Raw genomic sequence first — 26,591 nt, forward strand, 5'->3', positions numbered from 1 at the left:
TTACTTTGACCAAAAAGCATAGCAGAAGTGACATTATGTTGGTTACTAGCCTAAGTCTTGAGAGGCTTTGTATATTTGGTTTGCTCTCTGGAAACTCTGCCAGCTGCCATGTGCATAAGCCTGAACCAGCCAGCTGGAGGATGATATGATAGAGCAAGTGGGACAGGGACGAACCAGCTCAACCATCACCTCGGTCAACCAGTCCCAGCCGACTCAGCAGCAGCAGCAGAACTGCCCAGATGAACGCAGCCCAAACTGTAAAAACATGACCTAAGTAAGTGGCTGTTCTTTTAAACCACTAAGTTATGGAGATGGTGTTTGTTTTTGTGGTTTTAGTAATAGCTAATTAATATGAATGATGGCCGTATGACTTTGTGGGGGAAATCTACATTGTGTTCCCCTTTTTCTTTTTTCTTTTCCCTATTTTTTCTTTTAAATCTCCTGCGATTGGTAAATGTGCAAAAAGACCTCAAGATGTACTGGCCCTAACTGGTTTGGCTCAGTGGATAGAGCGTCGGCCTGAGGACTGAAGGGTTCCAGGTTCGATTCTGGTCAAGGGCATGTACCTTGGTTGCAGGCACATCCCCAGTAGGGGGTGTGCAGGAGGCAGCTGATGGATGTTTCTAACTCTCTATCCCTCTCCCTTCCTCTCAGTAAAGATGTACTGCTGTGGCAAAATGTCTAGGCAAAGCCAAAAGTGCCAATAGTTGAAGGAAAAAACAAACAATGTTAAGAAATATACATGAGAATCTTTGATCCCTTGGGAATGGGAAGCTATTCAGGATTTAGGTACAGAGATATTGAGTTTGGGTTGTATTTGGAGAAAGCATAGGGCAAATTAGCTATATATTATGATCATCTAGGCTCCAAATAGAGGATATTGGTCCTTGGCCTGCCTTGTGGAATGTGGCGAGGCTCACCTTACCCCAGGTGGGTGATGGAGCGCTGGGTAATCAGTGTGAAAGCTGAGCTTCCCAGTTGTGTAAGCCACATTGTTTGCGTCGATTTTGTCTTGCACTTGCCAAGTATGTCTGTAAAATACAAGAAACATATGTTTAAACAGGCCGTAACTGAGCCAGAGGAAATGTGTTAAAATGAACTTGATACATGGGGGGAATGGAAACTTCTCATTTTATGAAATAATTCCCATAATGATGATGAGCCAAGGAAGACGAGTCTGACCTTTCTTTGTCTAAAGTAATCATTTCCGAATTAGCATCTCCTCACTGCTCTTCTCCTCTCCAAAAGAGAGTAAATTTGTCTATTTGACAGAGTTCATAAAGAGGTGTATGTGGAATTTAGGTTGTTTTTAATAGCTTCATGCCTTTCTAGAAATGATTTATTGAGGTGAAATTGATATAACATAAACCATTCTAAAATGAATAATTCAGTGGCATGTTATACCTTTATAATGTTGGTAACTACCATCTCTATCTATCTGGTTTCAAAAACATTTCCATTACTCTAAAACCTCTTACCCATTAAGAAGTTTCTTTCCATTCTACAGTCATAGTTCAACATCTTCCTCTCTCCTCTGTGTTTTTGAAAAATGCAGAGGCTTGGACAGACTCTATTTTCTTTCTTTAGCAAAACTATAGATGATATTATCTTCTTTTATGACAAGACAGAATATCTAGGTGTCTTTCTGTTTGTAATGTTTCTTGACTTTTAACTTTTCTCTCAACTACTATTTGGTTTCCCCATATAATAGCTTATATAGGGATGATGAGAAAAATGCTTAATTCTTTCTTTTTATTTACCACTAGAGGCCCGGTGCATGGATTTGTGCACTGGTGGGATCCCTCAGCTTGGCCTGTGCCCTCTCACAATCCGGGACACCTTGGGGGATGTTGGACTGCTGGTTTTGGCCCGATTCCCTGGCCTGTGGGGATTGAGCTGAAACCAGCAGTCTGAAATCTCCTGAAGGATGTAGTAGTGCGTGAAGTGAAGTGGCAGGTGGCCAGGGAGGAGCCCGAGCCCAAGCTGGGCATCACGCTGTTCCCACTCATCCTGGCCCCGCTGCATCTGCCGCCGCCGCTGCCACAGGTAGCACTGCTGCGGAGGCGGGAGAGGCTCGTGCTGCTGAAACTGTGCTCGCCAGCCATGAGCCAGGTGTCTGGCGCCCGTTGGTCAGCTGAGCAGTGCTCCCGCTGTGGGAGCATACTGACTACCAGAGGGCAGCTTCTGTGTTGAGCATCTGACCCCTGATGTTCAGTGTGCATCATAGCGACTGGCCAACTGGTTGTCCGGTTGTTCAGTCACTTAGGCTTTTATATATATAGATATTGCAATGTAATGGATTAGTGTTTTACCAATATAAGGTGAATGATTAATTTTTTAAAAATAACATTATTGATAAAAATGTATTAAAACTAGACAGAGATAATGGTTTCACAACATTGTCATTTTACTAAATGACACAGAATTGTATGCTTTAAAATGGTTAAATTTAAGTTATGTAAAGTTTACTTCCATTACCAAAAAATAGCTTGCCTTAAAAGTTAAAAAAAAAGTTAACAGAACTAGTAATGACTTGCAACCCTGTGACAAGGAAAGAAACCATTTTTCAGATTTTGTAAAGCTTTTCAGAAGATTAAGACAATGGGTAATTAGAAAGAAACGGTGTTCCTAAATGAACCCAAGTGTAGTTTGAAAAAAAAGTCACTATACATGCACATGATTTTATTGCTGTTATAATGTATATTTATTAACTATGTTCACATTTATGAAATCATTTTTCAATAAATGTATATTGAGCACCTATTCTATTCGAGACATTGTTTTTCAATAGAGCTAGAGCAGGGAACAAAAAAGTCAAGCAAATGACCAAATCTAATCTCACACAGGGATAAGTGCTATAAAAAAGTAAAGTCAGGTAAGGAGGTAAGAACTGGGGGCCAGAGTACTACCATGGCAGAGATGATGCTTTGGGAAGTGCTCTGGAAAGAGCTGGAGTTTTCCACAGAGATTTGAATGAAGTCAGGGAAGGAGAAGTATGCATTTCTGGGACATTTATTTTAGGCAGAGGAATCTGACAAGAAAAGTTTGGGTTTTCTCCCCATTTTCTGGGGCAGAGAGTAAAACTACCTATTTTTTTTCCTTCTCATTTAAAACTATTTTTATTGATTTTTAGTGAGAGGAAGAGAAAGAAACATCAACGTGAGAGAACATTATACATGGGCTGCCTCCGGGGAATCCCACAACTGGGGCATGTGCCCTGACTGGGAATTGAACCAGCAACCTTTTGGTGCACAGGATGATGCCCAACCAACTGAGCCACATCGGCCAGGGCTTTTTCTTCTCATATAAATTCTAGATGGAAAGCCTGGTGTATCTTTCATATCTTTCAGAAAAGGTTAAAGAGCTATCCACTTGTGGCTATGAACTGCAAAGAGAGCCAGTGAAAAGTGGAGAAGCATATACACTGAGTGGCCAGATTATTATGACCACCCCATCAGTACTTCGTTGGGCCACCTTTTGCCTTCAATACTGTGGTGATTCTTCTTGGCATTGACTCCATGAGATGTTGAAAGGTGATGCGAGGAATCTGACACCATGCCTGATGAATAGCACTGTCCAGTTCTGTGAGATTTGATGGTTGTGGAACCAGCTGCCTGATGGCTCTTTTAACTTCGTCCCACAAATGCTCAATTGGATTGAGATCTGGTGATTGTGGGGGCCACCTAAGCAAGGTAAAGTCTCCCTCATGTTCTTGAAATCACTCCTGCACAATATGAGCACCGTGGCATGGCGCATTGTCTTGTTGGAAGAAGCCATCTCCATTGGGATACGCCATCAACATGATAGGATGAACTTGATCAGCAACAATACTTAGGTATGTTGTGCTATTCAGACGTTGTTCCACACAAATTAAAGGGCCCAAATCATGACTTATTTCCACTGTTCAACTGTCCAATCCTTGTGTTCCTGTGCGAATTGGAGACATTTTATCTTGGTAACTGCAGACAGCAAAGGTATTCGAACAGACCTTCGGCTTCCATATCCCATATGATGCAGTGTACAGCTAATTTGCCTACAAATGTCAGGTGGTCATAATAATCTGGTCACTCAGTGTATATCCTGCTGCAAATCATTTCAAGTATGAGTCAAGCAATCCAGTATATATAGCAACATGCCAAGAAACACACGATCTCTATGAAGTTCATGCCACTCCACGTAACATATATAATACAGATTCAGAATACTCTCAGCATCAGCATCCTAAGAATTACCAAGACTTAGAAAGGGATGGGATTTAAGTAGTCAAAAGAAATAAATTCATCACATTGCAGAATATATAATATCTTCTGACTAAGAAGATGATGCTTTTGACACTGTCAGTAGGGAATGGCTGCATTCAAATTTTCTTTTCAAAAGTGATGATAGTTTTGCATTGATCCACCTCCATTCTCTTTCTTGGTTCCTCCTATGATCAAGGGTCAACTAACAAGTTTTGCTGCAGACAAGAGCTGGCTGAGAGAGCGGGTGAGAGCTTTAGCCAGGGAACAACTCTCTTCTTTGTTTGACATTAATTGGCTTCTACAGGGAAGGGGGCCGGTGACTTGGCTTCATCGGAGCAGTTCTCCGGTCCTCTGATCTAACTGGCAGGGGATGACAAACATTTTTTAGCCCTAGAGTATCTTTGGGATGTGTAGTCTACACGTCTGTGCTCATACATAATGATAAGTCCCAAGAAAGGAGCTTGCCAGTTCCAATTACAAATATCCTCCTAATAGTTTTAGCATAAGTCTGGAAAAATCCTGAAAACGTCATCTGGTCTACCTTTCCTTGTAGAAATGAATCATGCCAAGAAGACTGCTGACGGTCTGGGACTCTAGGCTTTCACTTATCCTTCTCAAATCCAAATCTCCCATGAAACACGGCTGAAACAAATGCAAACACAATCCATCGGCCTGTGTAGAAACTATCTTTTAAAAGTCCACTTGTGGAGCTGTCATGAGATGAGGGTGTACTGACATGCACCTCTCACTTGAGACATATTCTAAAGTGTTCCAAGTAAGGCAAAACGCAAACAGATTATCAAGAATTCCCAGGACTGAAGCAGAGGGGCAGGACTGATCCTTCTGCAACTGAACAGGCAGGCTCAGCACAGCATCTCCCCTACCCCCTTTAAAAATATTTATTTTCATTGATTTCAGAGAGGAAGATATGTATATATATATCATTGATTGGCTGCCTCCTGCATGCTCCATACTGGAGACTGAGCCTGCAACCCTGGGCATGTGCCCTGACCGGGAATTGAACTGTGACCTCCTGGGTTATAGGTCGATGCTCAACCACTGGGCCACACTGCTGGGCCTCAGCATAGCATTTTTATCTAATGGTGTAGATGCTCGGTATAGTGCTACAAGTAATCCTGCTTTTGCCAAAGATGCTGTTTTAAACAAAGCTAAACAAACAAAGATGCTATTTTAAACAAACCAGTGAGCTAAAAGTACAAGGTGTCATTCTCAGAATTTAATTAGAATTTTTTCCTTATATTTTTCTCCATTCGAAGGTTTTGTGAATAGCTCCTGTGTATTACAATACTTATTTTTGAGAATATTTCATGGACTTGGTTTAAAAGCTAATTTACTAGCTTCACCCTAATCTAGATGATATTGTATGATGTTAATAGTATTTTGTGACAACTTTAAAACCTTCAGAATGTTTAGGATGTTTATTGTTTTTGCTAAATTGGTCCTTTTTGTCCTGGATGATACATTTTATTCCTTTTTGGTTAGTGGCTCCCATTTGGTGAATCATGCTGGATTTTTTTTTGTAATATTTTTTCACTTTTGAAATGCTACTTATATAAAAAGGTGTTCTATATTTTATCACTAGCAGCTACAACTCCCAATGTTGACCTGCTGCAAGCTCTTCTTGTCAGGTCATGAAAGAATACCTTCTTTGGGACATCATTGCTTTTCCCAATGAATTGAAAACATATGTACATGCTAGTATATTATTTTTTAAATTTTAACATGCAAAATGATCTTCTAGCTAAAATAAACAAAACATTTTATAGTTAGCCATCCAAAGGAATGTCATATTGTGTATTATTTGTAACTATAGTTGTGACACTTCCACATATGACTTCCTAGAGGCAGTCACTCACTGGAGCTCCAGACATCATTTATTTTTGCATTATAAGGCACACACAATGGGCCAGGGATTGAGGATATAGAATGGGGTGGAATGGGATGGGATGGGATGGGATGGGATGGAATGGAATGGAATGGAATGGAATAGAATAGAATAGAATAGAATAGAATAGAATAGAATAGAATAGACAACATCTAATCAAAATTAGGTGAAGAGATATATCTATGACTCTCTCCTTCCCCCCAAAAAAACACACAATGAAACTTGCACCTCATGAAATTTACAGTCTATGGGGAAGACAATATGATTAATTTTTCAAAGCTAAAGTACAAAATGTTATTAGAGTAAAGAAGTGAAGATCGAATGGAGAACTGAAGGTTGAATAGGATTTGCCTGGAAGAGTAAAGGTCATTGCAGGCAGAAGAAAGAGTTTGTCAGAAAGCCCGCTGGAGGGAGAGCATGGCCTCACAGAAGTGAGAGTTCATGCTGGGCCGAGTGACGATTTGCTCTATGTCTACTCTTGGATTCCCTTCAAATTTCTGCTCCCTTATTGTCCTGTAAAGTCTTACAAAAATATCTTAGTGCATTAGGGAACTGAGTTAAAACATATTCATTATCTCATAACAACGGACCCTCTATCAAAAATGTTTTTTGAAAGAAAACACAGACTTGATAATAGTAAATAGTGTTATTTTCCTGGTTGTCTATTAACTTTAATCCTGCTATAAGCTCTATATTTTAGGTCTATTCATGGTGACTACTTTAGCCATCCATTATTATTGTTATGTTATTTCTAGGGGAAGGGTTATGGTTATTGGTAAATAATACTTGGCATTTGTGTTTTAGCATTTTTTAAATCCTCATCTGAGGATATGTTTATTGATCTTAGAGAGAGGAAAGGATAGAAAGAGAGAGAGAAACATGGATGTGAGAGAGAAACATTGATTGGTTGCCTCTCATATGGGACTGAACCCAAAACTTAAGTATGTGCCCTGACCAGAAATTGAACCCATGACCTTTTGGTGCATAGGATGATGTTCCAACCAACTGAGCCACACTGGCCAGGGACTAAGTTTATGTTTTAAAAAATCATTATCTTTCCGTTGTACTTGCATTATGGACACATATTACATTGCATTTATTCCTAAATATGAAAAAGTCCATACCATTTTTAGGTGAGAATTAATATTCCCAGACACAAACTAGAAAGACAGAAGTAACCTTTCTGATATGTTCTTACTCAATCCATTAAGCTAATATGTAAATCTCTATGAGATAAAGATGTAAACAAGGAAGATTTTGAGGTTAAGATGCTGACATAGTTTTTAATTTCTCTGAATTCTCCCTGCAAGACTTCTGGAGAGCAAACCCCAAAACTCAGGGACAACATCTAATCAAAATTAGGTGAAGAGATATATCTATGACCCCCCCCCCCCACACACACACAAACACACAATGAGTGGGTATAGATAGACCTTCATAATAAGTGGTATCAACAACTGTGTATGAGAAAGCAGAGGGAAGCAACTAGGTACCTAACGGATCTGAAAAATTCCCAAATCGCTAATAGGTACTTGCTAGAAAGTTCAGAAAGGCAATTTATGAATGGCAGTTAAATCTGAGAGGGGATTTTCACATTCCAAATAGCTGAGTACAAGAAGCTCATAGTAAGGGACTGGAATAGTCTGGGCCCAATGAACTCTTAAAAATTTACCAGACACATTCCCTTCCATGATTAAGCTTCCATGTGAGAAAAACAACAAATCCAAATTGAGCATTATAGGGACAAAGTAAGAAAAGCTCCAGATGAAAGTGAAGGAGAAGAACCATGTCTTAGAGTGTTATCCGCCATAGTTTTGAAATACAGATTAAAATCACAAGTTTCAAAAGGTTTCTGAATCATATCTCTCCTTAATAGTTAAGAAAACAGATTTTTACATAGAAATTGGCAACATAAAATGATTAAAGTTTAGTCTATTTATAGCTACATCTAATGAACCAAAGGAGTTTAATAAATGACACCATATATGGAAAAATAATCTACTTGAGAATTGGAAACTAAAAAATAGGGTGACATATTTGGGAATTTTTTTTAAAATCATTAAAAATGAAGACAAAACTAGAAGGAATGCAAGATCAATATGCATAAAAGATAATGCCTTTAGATAATTAGAAGAAAAAGAAGGAAAAATATAAATGTAAAAAAAAAAAAGAAGAGATAAGAAGGATCTGAGAGAAAGTAACAAGAGAAAAGGCCAAGATGATTTAATATATGCATATTAGATTTCCTTACAGGAAAAAACCCCAAGTAAAGACCAGAGCAAACACTAAAAATTGCAATTAAAAAAATTCTTGAAATTAAAGAAAAAGGTTTGAAACCACATACTGAAAGACCATATCATATACTCTCTTAAAAATTGCCCTAGAACAACCATCAATTTTACATAGTCTGTAAACTTACTGATCCTTAAAATATATATATTTGGGCATCCAGGTAAAAAAAATCAAATTATTTAGAAGGAAAAGAAAATTAGATAACCAATAAAACCATAGTGCATATTGTAGATGCCTTGAGCCAAGAATTTTATATTTAGCCAACTCGATTTTCAAGTATAAAGGACTTAAACTGCTGTCAACATGCAAGAATTCAGAGAATATTGTTCCCCTGAGTCCTTCCTGAGGAATTTACAAGGGAATGAGCTTCAGACAACTAAAGTGAGTAGTGATACATAGACATAGCACTGGTGCTGATTACTCATCTTGTTTTACTAACAGAACTAATTGCAGGGAAGGAAAAAAACAGACACCAAAAACTGCAAAATTGGGAAACCAAGCTGTAGTGCTAAGTGATGCACACTTGGTGAGAATACTTTAACCCCCCCCCCAAAATAAGGTGGTCAATATCATAAAGTTCAGAAGAGCCGTTACATTTGGGGACTGGTTAGGATATGTGGGCGGGTTCTGGAGGGAGTGGCAATGTTCCATTTCTTGACCTGGATGGTATTCAAGTGTTTGCCTTGCTATAATTTATTTTGCTTTATGTGATTTTTATGTATCTGTATTATATGTTACCATGGGAAGTGCTTTTAAAAATTTATTTTTAAAGGTTAATGATACTCCCAATAGTCAAAATGAAGACAGGTAATTATAAAAAGATAACACCCTCTAAAAACTTAAAGAAAAATGTTACAGCAACTTGCTCCAAAGTCCCAAAGGCCTTTCTTATGAAAAAACTTAGAATGCATTGCATTACAAAGTAATTCCACATTCAGCATATTTAGTAGGTTTTTTTTTTGGGGGGGGGGGCGGTGGGGTGGGAGGTCAAATTGTGCTTTATTTATTTCATCTGAACAAGAATTAGATGCTAGTTTAGATTCCTGATGTGAAAGATTAAACTATACACTCTGTCTTCTCTTGTGACAAGTTAGCTGCTTCTTTGTCATTTTCCCTTTGCATAAACATTTAGCTATAATTGAACTTAGTAGGGGGGAAGGGAATTAATATTCTGTTGCTGTTGTTATAATTTAGAAATTTCTATCTTATTCTATCAAATTATTTCCTAGTATCTGAGCCAAAAATATGAGTAGAAGCCACATATGATAGTCAACATGATCATGGCTTAGGAACTATAGGGGAAATGTTAGACGATAACGAACTGCCATAGTATTATAATATAAAGGAAATATTGCAGACTGTTGAATCAAGTAACCCTGGGTTTGCAACCTGATTGTTCTGCCTCAGTTTTCTTACCTTTAAAATGGGGATAATGATTCTTATCAGAATAATGAAGATGCAAGATAACGATAATAAAGCATTTAGCTCAATACTTAGCCTATAAAAGATGCTTCATAAAAAATTATTTTTCCCATCCCAATAATAACAGCTGTCTGTCCTGGCTACTTAGAATATAACCACAGAGACAATGGGGTTCAGAGGACTTGAGGAGAAACAACTGCCTTATTAGGGTATTTTATAAATTTTCTCAAATGATTTCTAGAGGAGCATGCGGCACAGAAGTTATTTTTCCTTTCATTCATGAGATGACCTCATACTCAAGTGGTTTTGTTGGCAGCAACTTTAATTACCACGAAACCTGATATTACAGAGGGAACCCCAGGGACTGACTCTTGGCTGATAACATAATCTGGGGTTCACAATGGCCAAAGAACATAGCTTGTAACTCTGCTTAGGAAACTCTAATACTCACAAGAACACACATTTTAAAGGCCCCTGCCCCAAGTCAAACACTATGTTTAGTACTAAATCTTTAAACAACTCATTAAGAAATCCCAGTGTGAATTTTTTACAAAGTAGGATGGAATTACAACTAAAGTCAGAACTCAGACAAGTTTTCTTTGCTTTCTTCCCAAGTCTGAATTGCTTTTAGGTTTTTTGTGTTTTTTTTTCATAACTCAGAAGCCATTTTTATTCAAGATGGGTTGTGTGGTTTTCTCAAGCAATTTCTTGGCTACAACTTCACCAAAATGGGTAAATACGTTTTTTTCCTTCCCAGTTCAGCCCCACACTCACAAATGTTTTCTGATAGCATGAATATCAAGCAAGCAGCTGCTTCAAAGTCAGTTCTGGAGGGTGTGCTACCAGTAAGGGTAGTAGCAATTTCTAAGGGTCCCAATGCCAAGGAATAATAATATTTTTCACTCGTACATCCTCAATCTCTAATACAACCTAATGTGTGAAATGCTGCCGGGCTGGCTTACAGAAATGCCAGCAGAAATTCAGTAAATGCTGGAAGGGAGATATTCTTGTATTCCCCAGGAGCCATTTCAATTTTGTTAATTCTTAATTGGACTGGCTGGTGTATTTGACAAAGCCCCCCCTGTGGACACTTTCTGGTTGACATTATTTTATCCACCTCATGAAGCCTCCGTGCAAGGCACCCAGGCAGATGCAAAGCTGGACAGTAGTATAGAATTTTACATTTCTACAGCCAGCTTTTATCCGAAGGCCTCAAAGGGCATGGCAGGTATTCACACACTCCTACAGAAAGAGAGAAGCAAGCCTGCAGTTGAGGAGAGTCCTAGAGCTCTGGGAAATTAAATGAAAAGTTTGGATCTACTTCTCACAAATAGCCAACAGGGAAACCATGATTAAACTGTTTCCCTATTGGTCCCATGGTCGGCTGTCCAGGGCAGTAACAGAATACAGCTGCTTTGGGGCATTGGGTCCTCAATTCTATTGGAACTAAATATTTCTCAGTATTTATTTATATTTTCTCTACAATTTGTGGCCTTATAAATTTTATTCAGCAATCATACAGCTTCCATGCTCATTTTCTCAGGTAAAATTTAACTATCATCAAGATCCATAAGTTTCTTTACTTTTTAAAAAAGTATATTTTTATTGATTGTGGAGAGGAAGAGAGAGGGAGAGAGAGATAGAAACATCAATGATGAGAGAGAGTCATTGATCAGCTGCCTCATGCACACCCCTATTAGGGATCGATCCAGCAATGTGCCCTGATCAGGAATTGAACCTTGACCTCCTGGTTCATAGGTTTATGCTCAACCACTGAGCCACGCTGGCTGGGCCTGATTGACTTTCTAATGAAGAAGGGTCCCTCAGAATTGGTCAAGAGGTTAATTTTCTAAGTAAGGACTGGCAAATGACAATAACGCTAAGAAAGAATTTTAGCATATATTCCCTTTCATTAAAATTTCCTGAGAGGTAAGTGTGTGTGAGGCACTGAGCTAGTCCTCTTTTCTGTTGGGTTAAATTTTGCCATAAAATTCAGATAATTTCTCCAATAAAGAAAGTAATTTTTGCCAAATTTTGGGGGGTGAGCATCAGGGATATGAGATGGGGCTTCTGGCCCCACTCTGTAAAAACTGCATTGCCCCAAATCAAAGGCTTAAATCCTCCTAAAAGAGTTATCATTTTACAGACTGTCCCACAGGTAGATATATTTGATAACATTGACAATGGAAGTCTCTTTACCAACTCTCAATCTTTTCTGCCAGGAATGCTTTCATCATCAAGACAATAGGTTGCTGAGCATTTCACATGGTTGCATGAAAAGTGTGTTGTCTGATGATACACTAACATAATAATGACAAGCATCTGAGAAAATACAGGTGTGGATAATGACATGCACGTTTGTCCTCAAAGCTGTTACCATTTTTTGTCTTAGTAGTTGAACATAATTTTATAGTTATAAAGTGTTCTAAAAATTACTGCCTTCATCTGCTGCTTTGCAGTCCTTTAAAAACATCTAGGCATGCATTTATCCACTAAAAATTTATTCTTTGCCCACTATATACCGAGGCTGCACAAAATTCTGGAATCTACTGTTTTTATTCATACAATCAACCATTTAACAATTGAGATGAGAGCCAAACACCAAAAGTAGATATAGTACTTCTCATTTTAGACCCATGCAATTCAAATTCGCCAAATATAACCCTATTTGAATAGAAAAGTGCTAGGTGGGTATTAGTTTGCAAGGGTGGCATATGTAAAGTAAGACCACACTATTACTGGTTTTGGCATCTAAACAAGAGTGGAAACCAGTCTCTTTGAAAAATCTACATGAAAAGCAAAGTTTACCTGTAACCTTATCCATTTTCCTTTCTCTATCCCTCTCCTAATTTTGGCAATGCCTCTTCTCCATTATTTATTGTCTTCATTTATTCATTACATACATTCACTCACCAACCAATTATTTTTCCTTTTTTAAAAAATTCTTTATTGATTAAGGTATTACATATGTGTCCTTATCCCCCATTGCCCCCCAAACCCCCACTCATGCCCTCACCCCCCTGTTGTCTGTGTCCTTTCCAACCAATTGTTTTTCAAGCAAGAGTGAGGCACTTCGCCAGTGGAAAAACAAAGATATGAAAGAGAGGGGCCCTGATTAAGGCAGCTACTGATTCTTTTGTTAGGATAAGTCATGTCCAGGCATCAGCACAGTACAAAGATGAACATGATAAATGCCATTTAGTGTACATAATTGTGAGAGCTCAGAAGATGTAAAATACCCAAGTTATTTGCCAATTGAGACCTGCCTTCCCTTGAAGAACCTCTTCCTCTCAACCAGAGGTTTGTAACCATTGCTGCACATCAGAATCACCTACAGAATTTTCAAAAGTCCTGATATTTGGGCCAAATCCAAGTCCTGTTAAAAAAAAAGTCTCAGAACTATTGTCTGTGTCCATGGGTTATGCATATATGCATATAAATGCATTTGTTAATCTCTTCCCGTCCCCTTCCCCCTTCCCTCTGGGGAAAATAGGGGCCGTCTGTAATACTGTCAACAATAAAGATAAGATAAATTTTTTAAAAAGTTTATAATGGAACCTAAAGAAAAAAATACCCGGAGAATGGTGCAGCCTAGGTTGAGAACCATTGTTCTAAATATTCCCTGTCCTTTTAAATCTCCTGTTACCCAAACTTTAATATCACTTTCCCTCATTACCATGGAGAGGAGCAGGAAAGAAAAATAACTTCAGGGAAAATATTCACTTTTCTCATTTTCTTCACAACAATAACAAAACCCCACAAATAAGCAAACAAATACAAAGCAAAACCCAACAAAACTGTCCTCTTCTGTAAGTTCATAAGATAGGAAATAAAAAAATTCCCCCCCCTTCCCCACCAAAGGAGAGATCTTGATAATCAGTGGTGGGAAAAGCAGTAAGGAGGCAAGAAGGTCATTTGTGGCCTGGGGTATATAGTTTGAGAGATTCAGCAAAGAAATGTGATCATCTGAGGAAGGTGAGACTGAGTAGGTTAAACCTATCTGATTAGATGCACAGGTCTTGGACAAAGGAAATGCAATAGTAGAAGGAGGTCTGATTTATTTTGACAACAAATCCTTAGCATTTATTCCAATAAATTAAACAATATTAGATCAGTGGCCAAATTGTATTTTTACGATTTGTAATAATAAGACAAACAAACAAAGACACAACTCATAAATCAGGACTCAGAATCTGACCCTTATGGGGGTGGGCGTTAGGGAACTACAACAAAGAGCCCCTCATTTGGCCACTATTATGAAATTGTGAAATGTGTTGGCATAGATACAAAAAATCTGCTGTCAGCAAATAAAAGCTAAGTGCAACAACGTAGGAGAGATTTATTTTGAAATGTTCTATTTACCTCTGGTGCCTGAAAGCATCCTTTCTCTCTTTTTCCTTTATACTATTGATAGTGACATGGATTAAGAAGCCCGGGGATAGAAAAGACCCAGGTCCCAACCCTGGTTCCTTTTTAACCACCTGTGGGAATGTGGGTATAGTTTAATGTGGGCTTCAGATTTCTTATCAGTGAAATGGGGGATAATAACTGGTTCAGAAATTTGTGAAAATTAATAAAGAACAAATAATACAGTTGAGGCTCTTAGTCATTTTTTGTTTGCCTGTTGTCACTGCTGTGATCTCTAAGGCCGTTCAAAGTCTTGCAGATGTAGGAAAGGTACACATTTTACATGGCATTCGTGGAGTGGGTCATCCAGGTCTAAATATAGCATCTTCTGTAATGAATGAACTTGCTGAAATCCTTGGGGGCAAGTGATTGAGCTTTTTCAATCCTCTTTGAGGTCTTATTATACTAGTAGTTTAGGGCTGGCGAACTCAAAGGCTAGCAGGGCCCCTGCAGGCCTGAGGCTGGGAAGGACTTTGGCAAACTGGAGAGTGTGTGTTCTCTCAGGGGCAGCCTCCACTTAGGTCCACATTTGTTGGCATGAAGGAACTTAGGCTCAGCTTTTGCCAGATTTGATTTTTCAAGAAAAGTCAGATCCATATTTAATGTAAAATCTCCCACTTTTAAAGTACTGATGACTAATTTAATTTTATTTCAACATCATGTGGGCCAAACAAAACATCTGAGTACAGCCTGTGTGCCATCAGTTTTCAACCTTGGGATTTTGAAGGTCCTTTTCACTTCCAGTGTTCTCTACTCTGTGAGCCCAAGAATAATTATCTATATCTCATATGAGAGGTTCACCCTAAAAGTTGGAAATAAAGTCATGCCCCCACTTCCAGATAAGTGTTTTCTGTTGTTAGTGTTTCACCATCTATAATTAGTTTTACCTCCCAGGCATTTCTTATGCAGACAGGTTCTTGTTCCAAAGTTAAAATATGTTTCCTGTTACTTGCTGAAGTGCCTAGACTTAATTTTCTGCATGTTAATTTTATCCTTTTTTTTAAACACATCTGGTGGCTGGTTTCAATCCCCCAGGGCCCAATTTTATTTTATTATTATTAATTTTTTGGTTAATCCTTACCAGAGGATATTTTCTTTCCCCATTTATTTTCAGAGAGAGTGGAAGGGAGGGAGGAGAAGAGAGAGAGAAACATCGATGTGAGAGAGACACGAGATAGGGCCTGTAAGATTGCCTCCAGCCCTAAATGGGGCCTGGATCGAACCTGCAACCCAGGTGTGTGCCCTTGACCAGGAATCAAACCCATGACCCCTCAGTGCATGGGCTGGTGCTCTAACCATTGAGCAATGTTGCTCAGGGTCCAATTTTATTTTTCACCAACCCTTGGGAGGTAAAACTTGAATGAACTTGAACATTTGTAAAGCTAAGTGTTTTGTAAAAATCTTGAAGAAACACAGTCTTCTATCCTACCTCTTATGGGCTGAATTGTGCCCCTTGAAAATTATATGATGAAGCCCTAACTAACCCCCAATGTGCCTATGTTGGGAGATAGGGCCAATAAGGGAGGATTAAGGTTAAGTCATAAGTGTGGGGCCTATGGGACTGGTAAGAAGAGAAGCAGATACTAGGACTGTGGGTACACAGAGGAGACAGTGAGGAAGTGGTCATCCGCAAGCCAGGAAGAGGGGTCTCACCAGAAACCAACCCTGCTGGCCCCTTGATCTTGAACTTCTGGCCTCCAAACTGTGAGGAAATAAATTTCTGCTATCTAAGCCACCCAATCTATGGTATTCTCTTATGGCAGCTCTAGCAAACTCATACACACCTTAACTAGCCTGATGCCTTTGGTATCTGATGTCTTTGAACTTTTAGACTTTTTAAAAATTCTAGTCATTCTCAGAGCAACCTAATTTTTAGACTCATCTTCTCATCTGATTTCCTGCTGAAGATATTATAGAGATTTCTGTATCTCCAACCAAAAGATTATCCCTTCTGAGAAATATATTAAACTTTACATATAATGGCAGAATATAAACTTTTGATAACTCACCCATAAAATGTGAGGTAAAGGAAACCGATTCTTTTCCCAAGTTTGACAATTTCCCCTCTTTTGTCGGATGCTCCAGTGAGTCGCACTATGCCTACTTTCTTGAGGCTGGAGAGCCACTTGTATGCATGCTCATCATTTTTTAAAACATCTTCAAAATCCAGAGTAGGTAGCTGGAGTTCTGAACCCCAGTACTGACATTCTGTGAATTAAGAAAATGAAGAAACCAGATGGGATTTCTTTGTTTTTATTTACAGTGATAACCTCAGGGAAGGGGCTAGTTCTTTGAAGCTGGCTTTTGATTCATCGTGGACTTTCAGTCATATTGCAAATGCCTAAGTTACCAGATTTTCTTCCTTGGAGCCATTCTAGTCTACTTATATACCTCCCCCGCCACCCGCCCTGCTTTCTACTATGCCTGATCCATGACAGATATTCATTATACCACAGTTGTTGAGAAAAGGTAGTTTAGCTCATAGATGACTCTTGATCTGTATATCTATCTGGGCACTGTTTAAAAATAACCTTAAACACTGTGTGTTTTTACAGCCAAGTCCTATTACTCAACTCCAAATAGATAAAATTGGGATGGTGGCCTAGAACATCATATGCCTAATCTTGAGAGTGTGGGGACTGTTTCTCATGGTAGGTACAGTTCCTTCTTTCTTATTTTGTCTGATAAGATGATTTCTCTGGGGTTGCATTGTCCTTTGGAGTCAGCAAAGGCTGGCAGTGGGGAGAGAAGTTGGAAGGTGTGGTCCTGGGGTGCATAGACACCTTGGTGACAAAGCCACAGGAGATAAAGTCAAATGCACGCCTTAGCTCTTTGATTCTTTATCTTAAATGCTCATAAAATGTTTGCTTGGAAAAAAACACACAACAGAAAGGAAAACAAGTATAAAAAACAATTTGATTGCAAACCAGGATCTCCCAAAAGAGGTGGAACAAAGAGGAGATGGAACTTTGCCAGGGGAAATAACTCAGACATTACAACTGCATTCAGGGAAGACTTAACTCGAGCTAATCCATTTGATTTCTTTATTTTTTTCAGGAATGAATTTACCTTAGGAAGGCAAACCTTCCTAACAAGTGGCAGAATGAGAAATTATGATCTCAATATCTAAGCAATGCCTCACTTTTCTAACTGGGGACTATACGCCGTGTTACAGAAAACAACCTTAACACCACCCCTCCCATTTAAGAATGAGGAATGGGTGAATGTTGCCTGGTAGTAGTTGTGGAGTGGAAATCATTCCTTCAACGTCAACATGGCTTTCTTAGGAGTCAGATAGTGAAAAGATGCAGGCAGGTGCAAGGAGCCACTTCCTGTTCCTCTACCAGCTAGTGGCAGAAGGACATTCGCAGAGGTGAGTAGGTGTGTGCCTGTGGGAAGACCCAATCAGACTATGCATGCATATATTGCCGTTTCTGGGTTATTATGCATAACAGCTTGCATAATGAGGCAGAACTTCTGGGGCCTAAATTAAAAACTATAAATTAGTTCCTTCAGGTTGCCGAATTAATACTTTTGGGTGTTAATATTGTTTAGTATTTCATACATTCCACAAGCCAAAGTAACTTATTGCATCTTCTCCAGAAGTCGAGTTTATATCCAGCCATTGGTTCCTAACTTCTCCTTTTATAATTTCTCCTTTTAACTCTTCTCTCTCTTTGGGACCAATAGAACTGAAAGAACAATAGCCTTATCCTGCTCCCCCCCCCCCCTTTTTTTAAAGCATTGCTTATCAAGTGCTTCTTACACTTGAGACAACCTTAGGTGTAATGTTAACCAAATCACTTTGGCAAAGAGAAGCAGCTCAGAACATGGGCCATTTTGTATTATGCCAAAGCAAGTTGGCTAAAGTAATAACAGACAATGACATGTGAAGGTTTGGGAGTAATGATCATACTTTTTTTTGGGGGGGGGGTTAGGTCGGTTTAACATGCAAGTTCTTGGTATTCCTTGATTATATTAGTGACTCAACAATTATTTGTTGGTTTATCTTTTCAAGAAGCCTTATATTTTACCATGTCAAGGCACTGTGATAGGCGGTAGGTTTTAAGGAGCTCATAGTCTATGGAAGAAGTAGACCTGGGAACTGACAATATGATAGAGGCTATAGTTCAGGGGTGGGGAACGTTTTGTTCTGCCAAGAGCCATTTGGATATTTATAACATCATTCACAGGCCATACAAAATTATCAACTTAAAAATTAGCCTGCTATATCTGGTCAAACATTTAATTAACTCCCCCTAATGCCTTGGCAGGGCCAGAACAAATGATTTTGCAGGCCTTATACAGCCCGTGGGCGGGACGTTCCCCACCCCTTCTATAGTTGAAATATGTTCAAGATACCATGAAGATATCAGATCTTCTGACCCCTGTTCCCATGCTCCTTCTTGGATGCCAGCTATTCTTTTTTTTTTTTTTTAAATATATTTTATTGATTTTTCACAGAGAGGAAGGGAGAGGGACAGAGAGCCAGAAACATCGATGAGAGAGAAACATCGCCCAGCTGCCTCCTGCACACCCCCTACCAGGGATGTGCCCGCAACCAACGTACATGCCCCTGACCGGAATTGAACCTGGGACCTTTCAGTCTGCAGACCGACGCTCTATCCACTGAGCCAAACCGGTTTTGGCAGCTATTCTTTTACATGCATGAAGTCCCACAGGTCTGTTCCTCACGGCTCAACTATTTCGTCTAAAATCAAACAGACCTGATTTCATATGAAGGAGCCTCTTCTCAAAGAGGCACTCTACTTGACTTTGTGTGAATGTTCAATTATGTGGTTGTTTGCTTCGCCATCCCACTTGCTCTTTTTGTTTAAAGTCTCCAGATTGTACTATCTGATACCAGTCAAGAAAGTCTGCAGAAAGAAGGCGATACATGTCATAAATAATGCTTATTGGCTGCCTCACTAGAAAAGTCATTTGGCTTCCAGTTAGGAGAAACATTTCCTGGGCAAAACGTCAGTGTTTAAGGACATAAATAACAAATCACCATCTCTTCTTTCCAAAGCTTACCCTAAGTAAACCATATCTAGAAACTTGAAAAATATTTCAAACTGCTTTAAGCTTATTGGCCCCAATGAAAAGCACAGGCCCATAGAGTCTTAGAGGCAGGTGTGATGTTAGGGACTCAGCTGGCATCTTCCCAGGGCTTTAGGATTTCCCACCATCATTAGTTCTCATTATTGACCAACAAGATTGTTTAAACCACATCCGAGGATCCTCGTAGTTTTTGGACACTATGATGATTTGACTGAGGATAGGTTGATCATTGCTGAGTAGACTGTTAGATAGATTAGTTTTCTACATGGCCATATAGCAAATGTGTTACCTTTATTACAAACTGTTAAATACTTTACTGATGAACCTTCATTGTAATGTTTAGAGAAAATCTTATGTCCTGGTGACAACAGACCAGCGTGGAGAGTTGGTATGCTCCAGATGCAGTATTGTCAAGCAGAACTTCTGAGAAAATTCAGAAATATTCTGTTGTACTGCCCAGTACTGTGGCTACTAGCAACAACTTATGGCTATTGAGACTTGACATATGGCAAGTGGAACTGAAGAACTAAGTTTTAAAATTTAATATTAACTAATTTAAACTTAAACTTAAGTAGTTACATGTGACTGGTAGTAAATGAGACAGGACATGAATAAAGTAAAGTGCATGGAGGCAAAGAGGCCTGGTTTTAGGTATTAATTTTTGCCTCTTAGCAGCTAGTTTCTTGGTCTCTTCTCTGAACCTCTGTCTCATAATTTGTAAAATAGCCATCGTTATATTTACCTTGCAGGTCTTTTATTAACAATGCAGTGAGATTGTACAAGGAGCCTAGCACAGTGCCTGGCACATAGTAGACTAATAATAATAATAATAATAATAATAATAATAATAGTAATTAGTATAGCTAATACTTTCTGAGTACTTTCTTGGTGCCAGGAGTAGTGCTAGGTGCTCTCTCTATATTATTTCCTTTAATGTCCACAATAAATATACACGAGAGATGCTTTCAGTATTTTCATGTTACAGAGAAGGGAACAGAGATCCAAGTCCTGTAGCTAATGATTTGCAGAATTAGTCAGTCAAAGCTAGGTGACTGATTCCAAAGTCTGTAATTTTAACAACTACACATAAAACAAACATTGGATGCCCTGAAATACTGTCATCCCATGTATTTTTATGTTCCATGCCTGAATGTCCATAGCTTTTCCTGTCCCTTATTGAAGGAATTCTACTAGATAAATAAGAAAGCAGAGCAATTTGCAGTAAGGAACACTGTGTCTGAACTTGTTCTAGCATGGGTGTTTAAAGATAAACCTTGGCTCCTCGTCAGGATTTTACACGCAGAAGAAAACATTATGAGTAGGCTCCATTGCACAACTCTACAACAGCATTGCTTTTCACCTGTTGTGAAATGAACCGCGGCTTCAAAATCAGCCGGCTCCTCTACCTTATGCCATTGTAACTCAGGGATCCATGTCAGTTTGGTTTTACTTGAGGCCAGTATCACTTTCCAGAGAGCTTTGGTGACCGTGGCCAGGAAATAGAATAAAGAGAGATTGGAAAAACAATTTCACCAGATGTAAATGTTTTTAAAACTTTGAGTTTGTATTTTGACTACTTTGGGGGATTCCAGAAGCATCTGCTTTGGGCATACACTAAATACATCTGTATACATTTATAGCATGTTTCAGTGAATTTGTTTCTACGTGAGTCACTTTCCCATGATAGAATAACACGCACACACAGCATGCTCGCCAACACACAAGTGCACACACACAGTACCCTTTGTTTTAAAACTGCAGAAGGAGTTGGATTCTTTCAATTAGGTTATACTCTGCACATGTAAAGTTAACCAATTTCACACAAAGATACTGGGTATAAAGCAAGGTTATCATCAGTCCCATAGAAGCATGGTGTGGACTATAAATAATTTAGGCCGCAGGACTTCACTTTCAGAGTGTGGTTACAAAGACTTTTAAGTTGCACAAAGTTTGCAGTGTTCCAGCTATAGCTCTCATTGTGGTGTGCCCTGGCAGGAGCTTCACAGAAATAAGCGACCGAGGGCCACAGTCCCGTGTGGAACCTGTGTCCTAGCATGAGCTCCTCATACACTTCGTAACGCTAAGGGTGACTTTCAGAAACAGCACTGTGACTCATCAGTTTCCAAATCTATCATCACAGTTCGAATGTAAGCCACTCAAATTTCCCTGAGAGATAAACTGCATTTTTATGAAACCCATGAAAGATAAACTACATTTTACGAAATCCACAGAAACCTTAATATTGAAAATGTAATTTAGAAGCATCTTTTTTAGTCTCCCCCAACTGTAAAACCTGATTCCTGGGGGCCCAAAAGAAAACCCGTTTGACTAGAGTAAATCATTTATCAGGCAGATACACTGAAAGCTAATTGAAATTTCCCACCTGGGTCTGGATACATAAACAGTGTGGAAAATGACGGAGTATTTAAGGCATGAACCACCCCATCTAATTTAACTTATGGGCCCGCTAATAAAGACTTCCTTGAACATGTGCTTCACACATCATAAAGTTTACGAACAGGCTACAGGCTGGCTTTCAAGAAACCATTTGTACAAGGTTTCCTTCTTGGGGTTATGAATCACATTCCCGGATCCTAAGTTCTATTTCAGAAAAGGAAAAGGCACAAAGAAGCGCTTCAGCTACAGACTCATGAGTGCGACATGCCGAGTTGCAACGTGTTATTTCAAGAGGTTAGGGCCTTCCCATCACCTGCGCCTAACTGTGCTGTTGGCTCTGAAACAGCCAATCTCTTAGTGTCTTTTCCTACAAATGCCTCTTAGGGGTCCAGTTAAAACAAAAATCTGACCCCTAAGACACCCGAGTGGAAATGGGGCTTTGATTCTTCTCTCTGTGCTAAGGGAATCCAGCCCTCTTTGGATGTGCTTTTACTTCTTGTCTAGTGAACTCAACACGTCTTTCAAGATTTTGGTCACGTGTCTTCACTTTGATTGAGATCTTCTGACTCTGAGATGAGGATGTGAATGCAAACAATTGATTAAAGAGCTCTCCTGGGGGCACTATTAGGAGGTGGAAGGTGTATTACTGAACAGGTTACTGCTTTTGGCCACAGGGCTTGGCAATGCTGGACCTCATGGCAACACTGTAGAATACACTTCAGAGTTGTCCCACCCTGGGGCAGGGAATCCCCTCACTCCTGGTCTTTCTGGCCTTCTGTGTGTCCTGGCCAATTGTGCTCCCAGGCAGAGAAACCTTCCAGCAGAGAGGCAACCAAGCAGCATGAAGCTGCTGGCAAGTGTAGGAAGAGTGCTGGGGGCTATGAGCAGGCACTGGCAGCCTCTGCTGTGCCTCCTTCAGGATCTGTAAGAGTGGGTGAGCTGGCTGTCTTCTCTGGTCCCCGAGCCTGACACACACCACAGTTACAGTGCTTGTCACATTATGTGGAAGTGATCTCTCACTTATTCAACACATGTTTATTGAAAGCCTTGTGAGGCAAAAGAGATCTCATGGGTGAATAGAAATAGATGTAATTGCTTCCCGTGTGAGGAAAACAGTGAATAAACAGGGAAACAAACATATAAGCACATAAAATTACACATTGCAGCAAGTGCTGGGGGGTTAACAGGGCATATTGATACTCATTGGGAGATAGATGGGGACCTATTTATACATGGCAGTTATGAAAGGACTAGCTGAAGGGATGCTATTTAAGTCAAATCCTGAGCGGTGAGAGAAGCCAGTCATGCCTACGTCAAGGGGGCAAGGAGATGAGTGTCCTGGTGGGAGGGGCAAAAGGAAGATGGGGAATCTCTTAGCTTGTTGGAGGAACTCAAAGTCACTGAGGGAGAACACACGAGGCAACAAGGGCATTTAGCAGATGAAGTGGAAGTTATTTCCAAAGCTAGTTCATTGAGGATGTATGAGGCACACCCAGAGATGAAGATATTGGTCCAATTTGATAGGGATGTTGTGTCAAAGTTACTAACTCAAGGTTTGAAGGTAACAGATCTGGATTCAAATATGAATTCTGATACTTCCCATCTAATGACCCTCAGAAAGTGATCTATTCTCTCGGTTCAATTTCTTCATTGGGAAGTTACGGGATGAAAACAATCTGCAGGGTTGCTGTTAAAGTTAAATGAGATGATGTCTACGAAAAGCTCACCATAGTATACTTGATTAAATATGCACTTGAACCAGACCATCTGGAAGAAAACACACTATGATGTCTGATCTTGTTACACGCCCACTAATCTCTAGTGAAGTCTTATACTCTTCTCGCTGACAGTTTCTCATGTTCTCTGTCATCAAATCTCCCACACTTCCTTCTCCTACTCATGCTCAGCTGACAACTTTGCTTCGTATTTCAGTAAAAACACAGAAGGACTCAAAAGAGACCTTCCATGTACTCCCACCATCACAATCACCAACCTGCCTGCATCCCATGTCCTTATCGCCACTTGATGTAGTATAAGATATATTTATAAATGTAGTGATTGCTTTCTCTACCAAGATGTAAACTATTTAGGGACAAGGCCTTCCTCTGTTTTGTTCACCACTGCATCCCCAGCACCTAGGACAGTGCCTGGTACATAGTAAACACTCATACACATTTGCTGAATAAATTCATAATAAATGCTAGATGCTCAATAAATGGTCATTAATCTTAGATATTTTCCTAGATTCCAACTGTCTAGTGGGGAAGACGGTCAATGCCCAGACACTGACCATTCATTGCAATAACTGCAGTGACACTGAGAGAGGAGCCCACACAAACTGCTGTGACCACATAGAAGAGGGAGGGGGGGTGGACGGTATTTAATAGAACAGATGATCTTTATTTAAATCTTGGCTCTGCTAGTGCTTGACTCTTTGATTTTGGATTAATTACTTCATTTCTATCAGCCTCATTTTCCTCATGTGTAAAATGATTGTAATAATAATGCAGCCTTTGTGAAGATGTTGCTAGAGTTAAATTGAGAAATAAATATAAAGTACTGAGCTCAGTGCCTAACATAGAGTGATGCTTTTTAAAAAAAATCTGAATATATTAAATATTGATAAAATGACACATTAATTCCAGGATACAAACAGACTGATGACACCGATGGTAATCAGAACTAGAAAGTTGTCTTTGTACTTAATCCTTGCCTTGCAGATGAAAAAGAGGGTTTCTTCAAGGCATATGAGTTGATAATATTCTATTCACATATAAATTCTTTAAGAAATGTGAGGAAGAAGATTGGCAATGGAGTAGGAAAAGCGATAGAGGAGAAAGAAGCCAAATGATGTTGGTAGTTCAGAGAGTTGTAGTGAAGGCAGTAAGACTCGATTGGATTCTGAATTATTTTAATGATGGAGCTAATAGATTTTCTTGAGATACTGGATGTACAGTATAAGAGATAAAGGGGAATCAAGGGTGATTCTGCTGCCAGAGAGATGGAGTTGCCCTCAACTGAGATGGAAAAGACTGTGTGAGGAGCAGGATTATCTAAAACCATTGAGTCTCATTGGAGGATCATCTTTTCTCTCTTTTTTTTTTCTTATTGCTCCAAGTATATTATTTTATAAATTCCGTTTTTGGCTGTCCATCATATATTTTGTTTGATCACGTTATTCTGAGGTAGAAACTCCCATTATGCCCTATTGAAGTTAGAGTTTGGAGACTCTGCTTCCTCCTGGTATGAGCATATTGCTTTTCTTTAGTTATCTTTCCTTTATCTTCCTTATTGAGGTTATCTACTTGTATACAGTCATGAGATTATGCCTAATTTGGGCCTGAAATTTATTTCATCCAAGTATTTAGCTTACACATGAAATATATCTGCCGATTGCTGGTATTTTCATCTATAAAAATCCTTTAACTATTACTAAATTACACAGTCACTTTCTCTCAAGTTTGCTGGCCATGCCAGCTTCAGCAAACATTTCTAACTCACAGATTGAAATTAGGTTTATAGTTGATCAGACTTTTCACTGCTATCCTTAACTTTATTTCAAACTATCTGCCAGGAAGGTAAAATTTTGGCCCAGACTTTGAACCAATGTCTGAGTGACCAAAATTCTTTCCAGGGCAATAGTTCACTCCTAAGCCACTCTCATGTTTTTAATCAGAAATGTAGCATGATTATTTTCACGTAAGGGAAAGTCTAAGATAAGATCTTACCATACCACTGTTGTTTCTCTCTCCTCCTGTTCACCCAAATGCTCTTCACTATGCCTCTGCTCCAAGTTCATGGCTCTCTGAATTGGAGGGAAAAGGGAGAGGGAAAGGACCTAACAGTCTTTGAAATCTGTGTCCAGGCACTGTGTGAAGCCCAGCAGTTGCATTTTATCATTTATTCTTCACATCCCCAAACTGAGAGGACTGCCTCTTTTACATAGAAAAAAGTGAGGCTCAGATAATTTATGAAACTAAGTCAAGTTCACAGAGCAGAGAGTCAAAGACAGCTCTGCTGACTCCAAAGCCTTATCTCCTTTCATTACACAGTGTTCCATAGGTGAAGAGCATTCTTGACATACAACACTCTTTCACTTTCTCTCTAGTCACCTTTTTTTTTTTTAAAAAAAATGTATATGCTTCCATTGTTATAGTACAGCCTTGCATTTTAGTGTGAAATTATGTCTATTTCCTGGGCTTGCTTACCTTCTAATCTATAGTTTATGGTTTGGCTCAGGGATGCATATAAATAACAGATCGAATCATTGGTAAAGGACTTCATTGGGATGTGAGTTGGACCCTGCAGGTGAAATTTGGTCAGACAGAAAGAATGGAATAGGCAATCTGGGAAACAAGGAGAACTTGGATAAGAGTAAGAATTCATATGCTTGTGGGCGTGGCACAAGGTTGTGGGATAATGGGAAAAAGTCGGACTTCATTGTGCCACAGTGAGACACAGAGTAAGAGGGAGCAGAGAAGATGGTGGGCAACAGGAGAATTACCCTACAGAGTTGTGCAAGCCAGGTGTGAACACAGAGGCATATTATTTTAGTATTATTTCAGACATGAGATGATGAAAAGCTCCAACCAGACATGAGATGATAAAAGCCAACTAAATTGTTGGCAAAAGAGATAACCAAAGCAATATTTCCCCCCTATAACCTGTTGAGTATCAGTCTTTTCTGGGAAAACATACAATATGCATGGAATTTTGACAGCCAATGGAAAAAAGGAGAAATGAATTTCACTAATAGAATTCAGCATTTTTTCTTTCTTTGTAAACAAATACACTGCTCAAGAGGTTCAAGCAGCCTCTCAGGACTAGCTGGTCTCTATAGTTATTTACATCCGCCTTCTAGGAAA

At 39.3% G+C, this 26,591-nt stretch overlaps 1 protein-coding gene across 1 annotated transcript in view; it reads right to left on the reverse strand.

Moving 5' to 3' along the window:
- BBOX1 (gamma-butyrobetaine hydroxylase 1) overlaps positions 1 to 26,591 on the reverse strand; it is a gene marked incomplete at both ends in the record, with an annotated part of 45,059 nt that overhangs the window by 11,831 nt on the left and 6,637 nt on the right. The window contains 2 exons of the mRNA XM_079788810.1: positions 926 to 1,031; positions 16,278 to 16,476. Coding sequence (XP_079644936.1) covers positions 926 to 1,031; positions 16,278 to 16,476 — 305 coding nt within the window. The remainder of the gene's footprint in view (positions 1 to 925; positions 1,032 to 16,277; positions 16,477 to 26,591) is intronic.

The sequence above is a fragment of the Cnephaeus nilssonii genome (assembly GCF_951640355.1).
Source record: "Cnephaeus nilssonii genome assembly, chromosome: 13".
NCBI lineage: Eukaryota > Metazoa > Chordata > Mammalia > Chiroptera > Vespertilionidae > Cnephaeus > Cnephaeus nilssonii.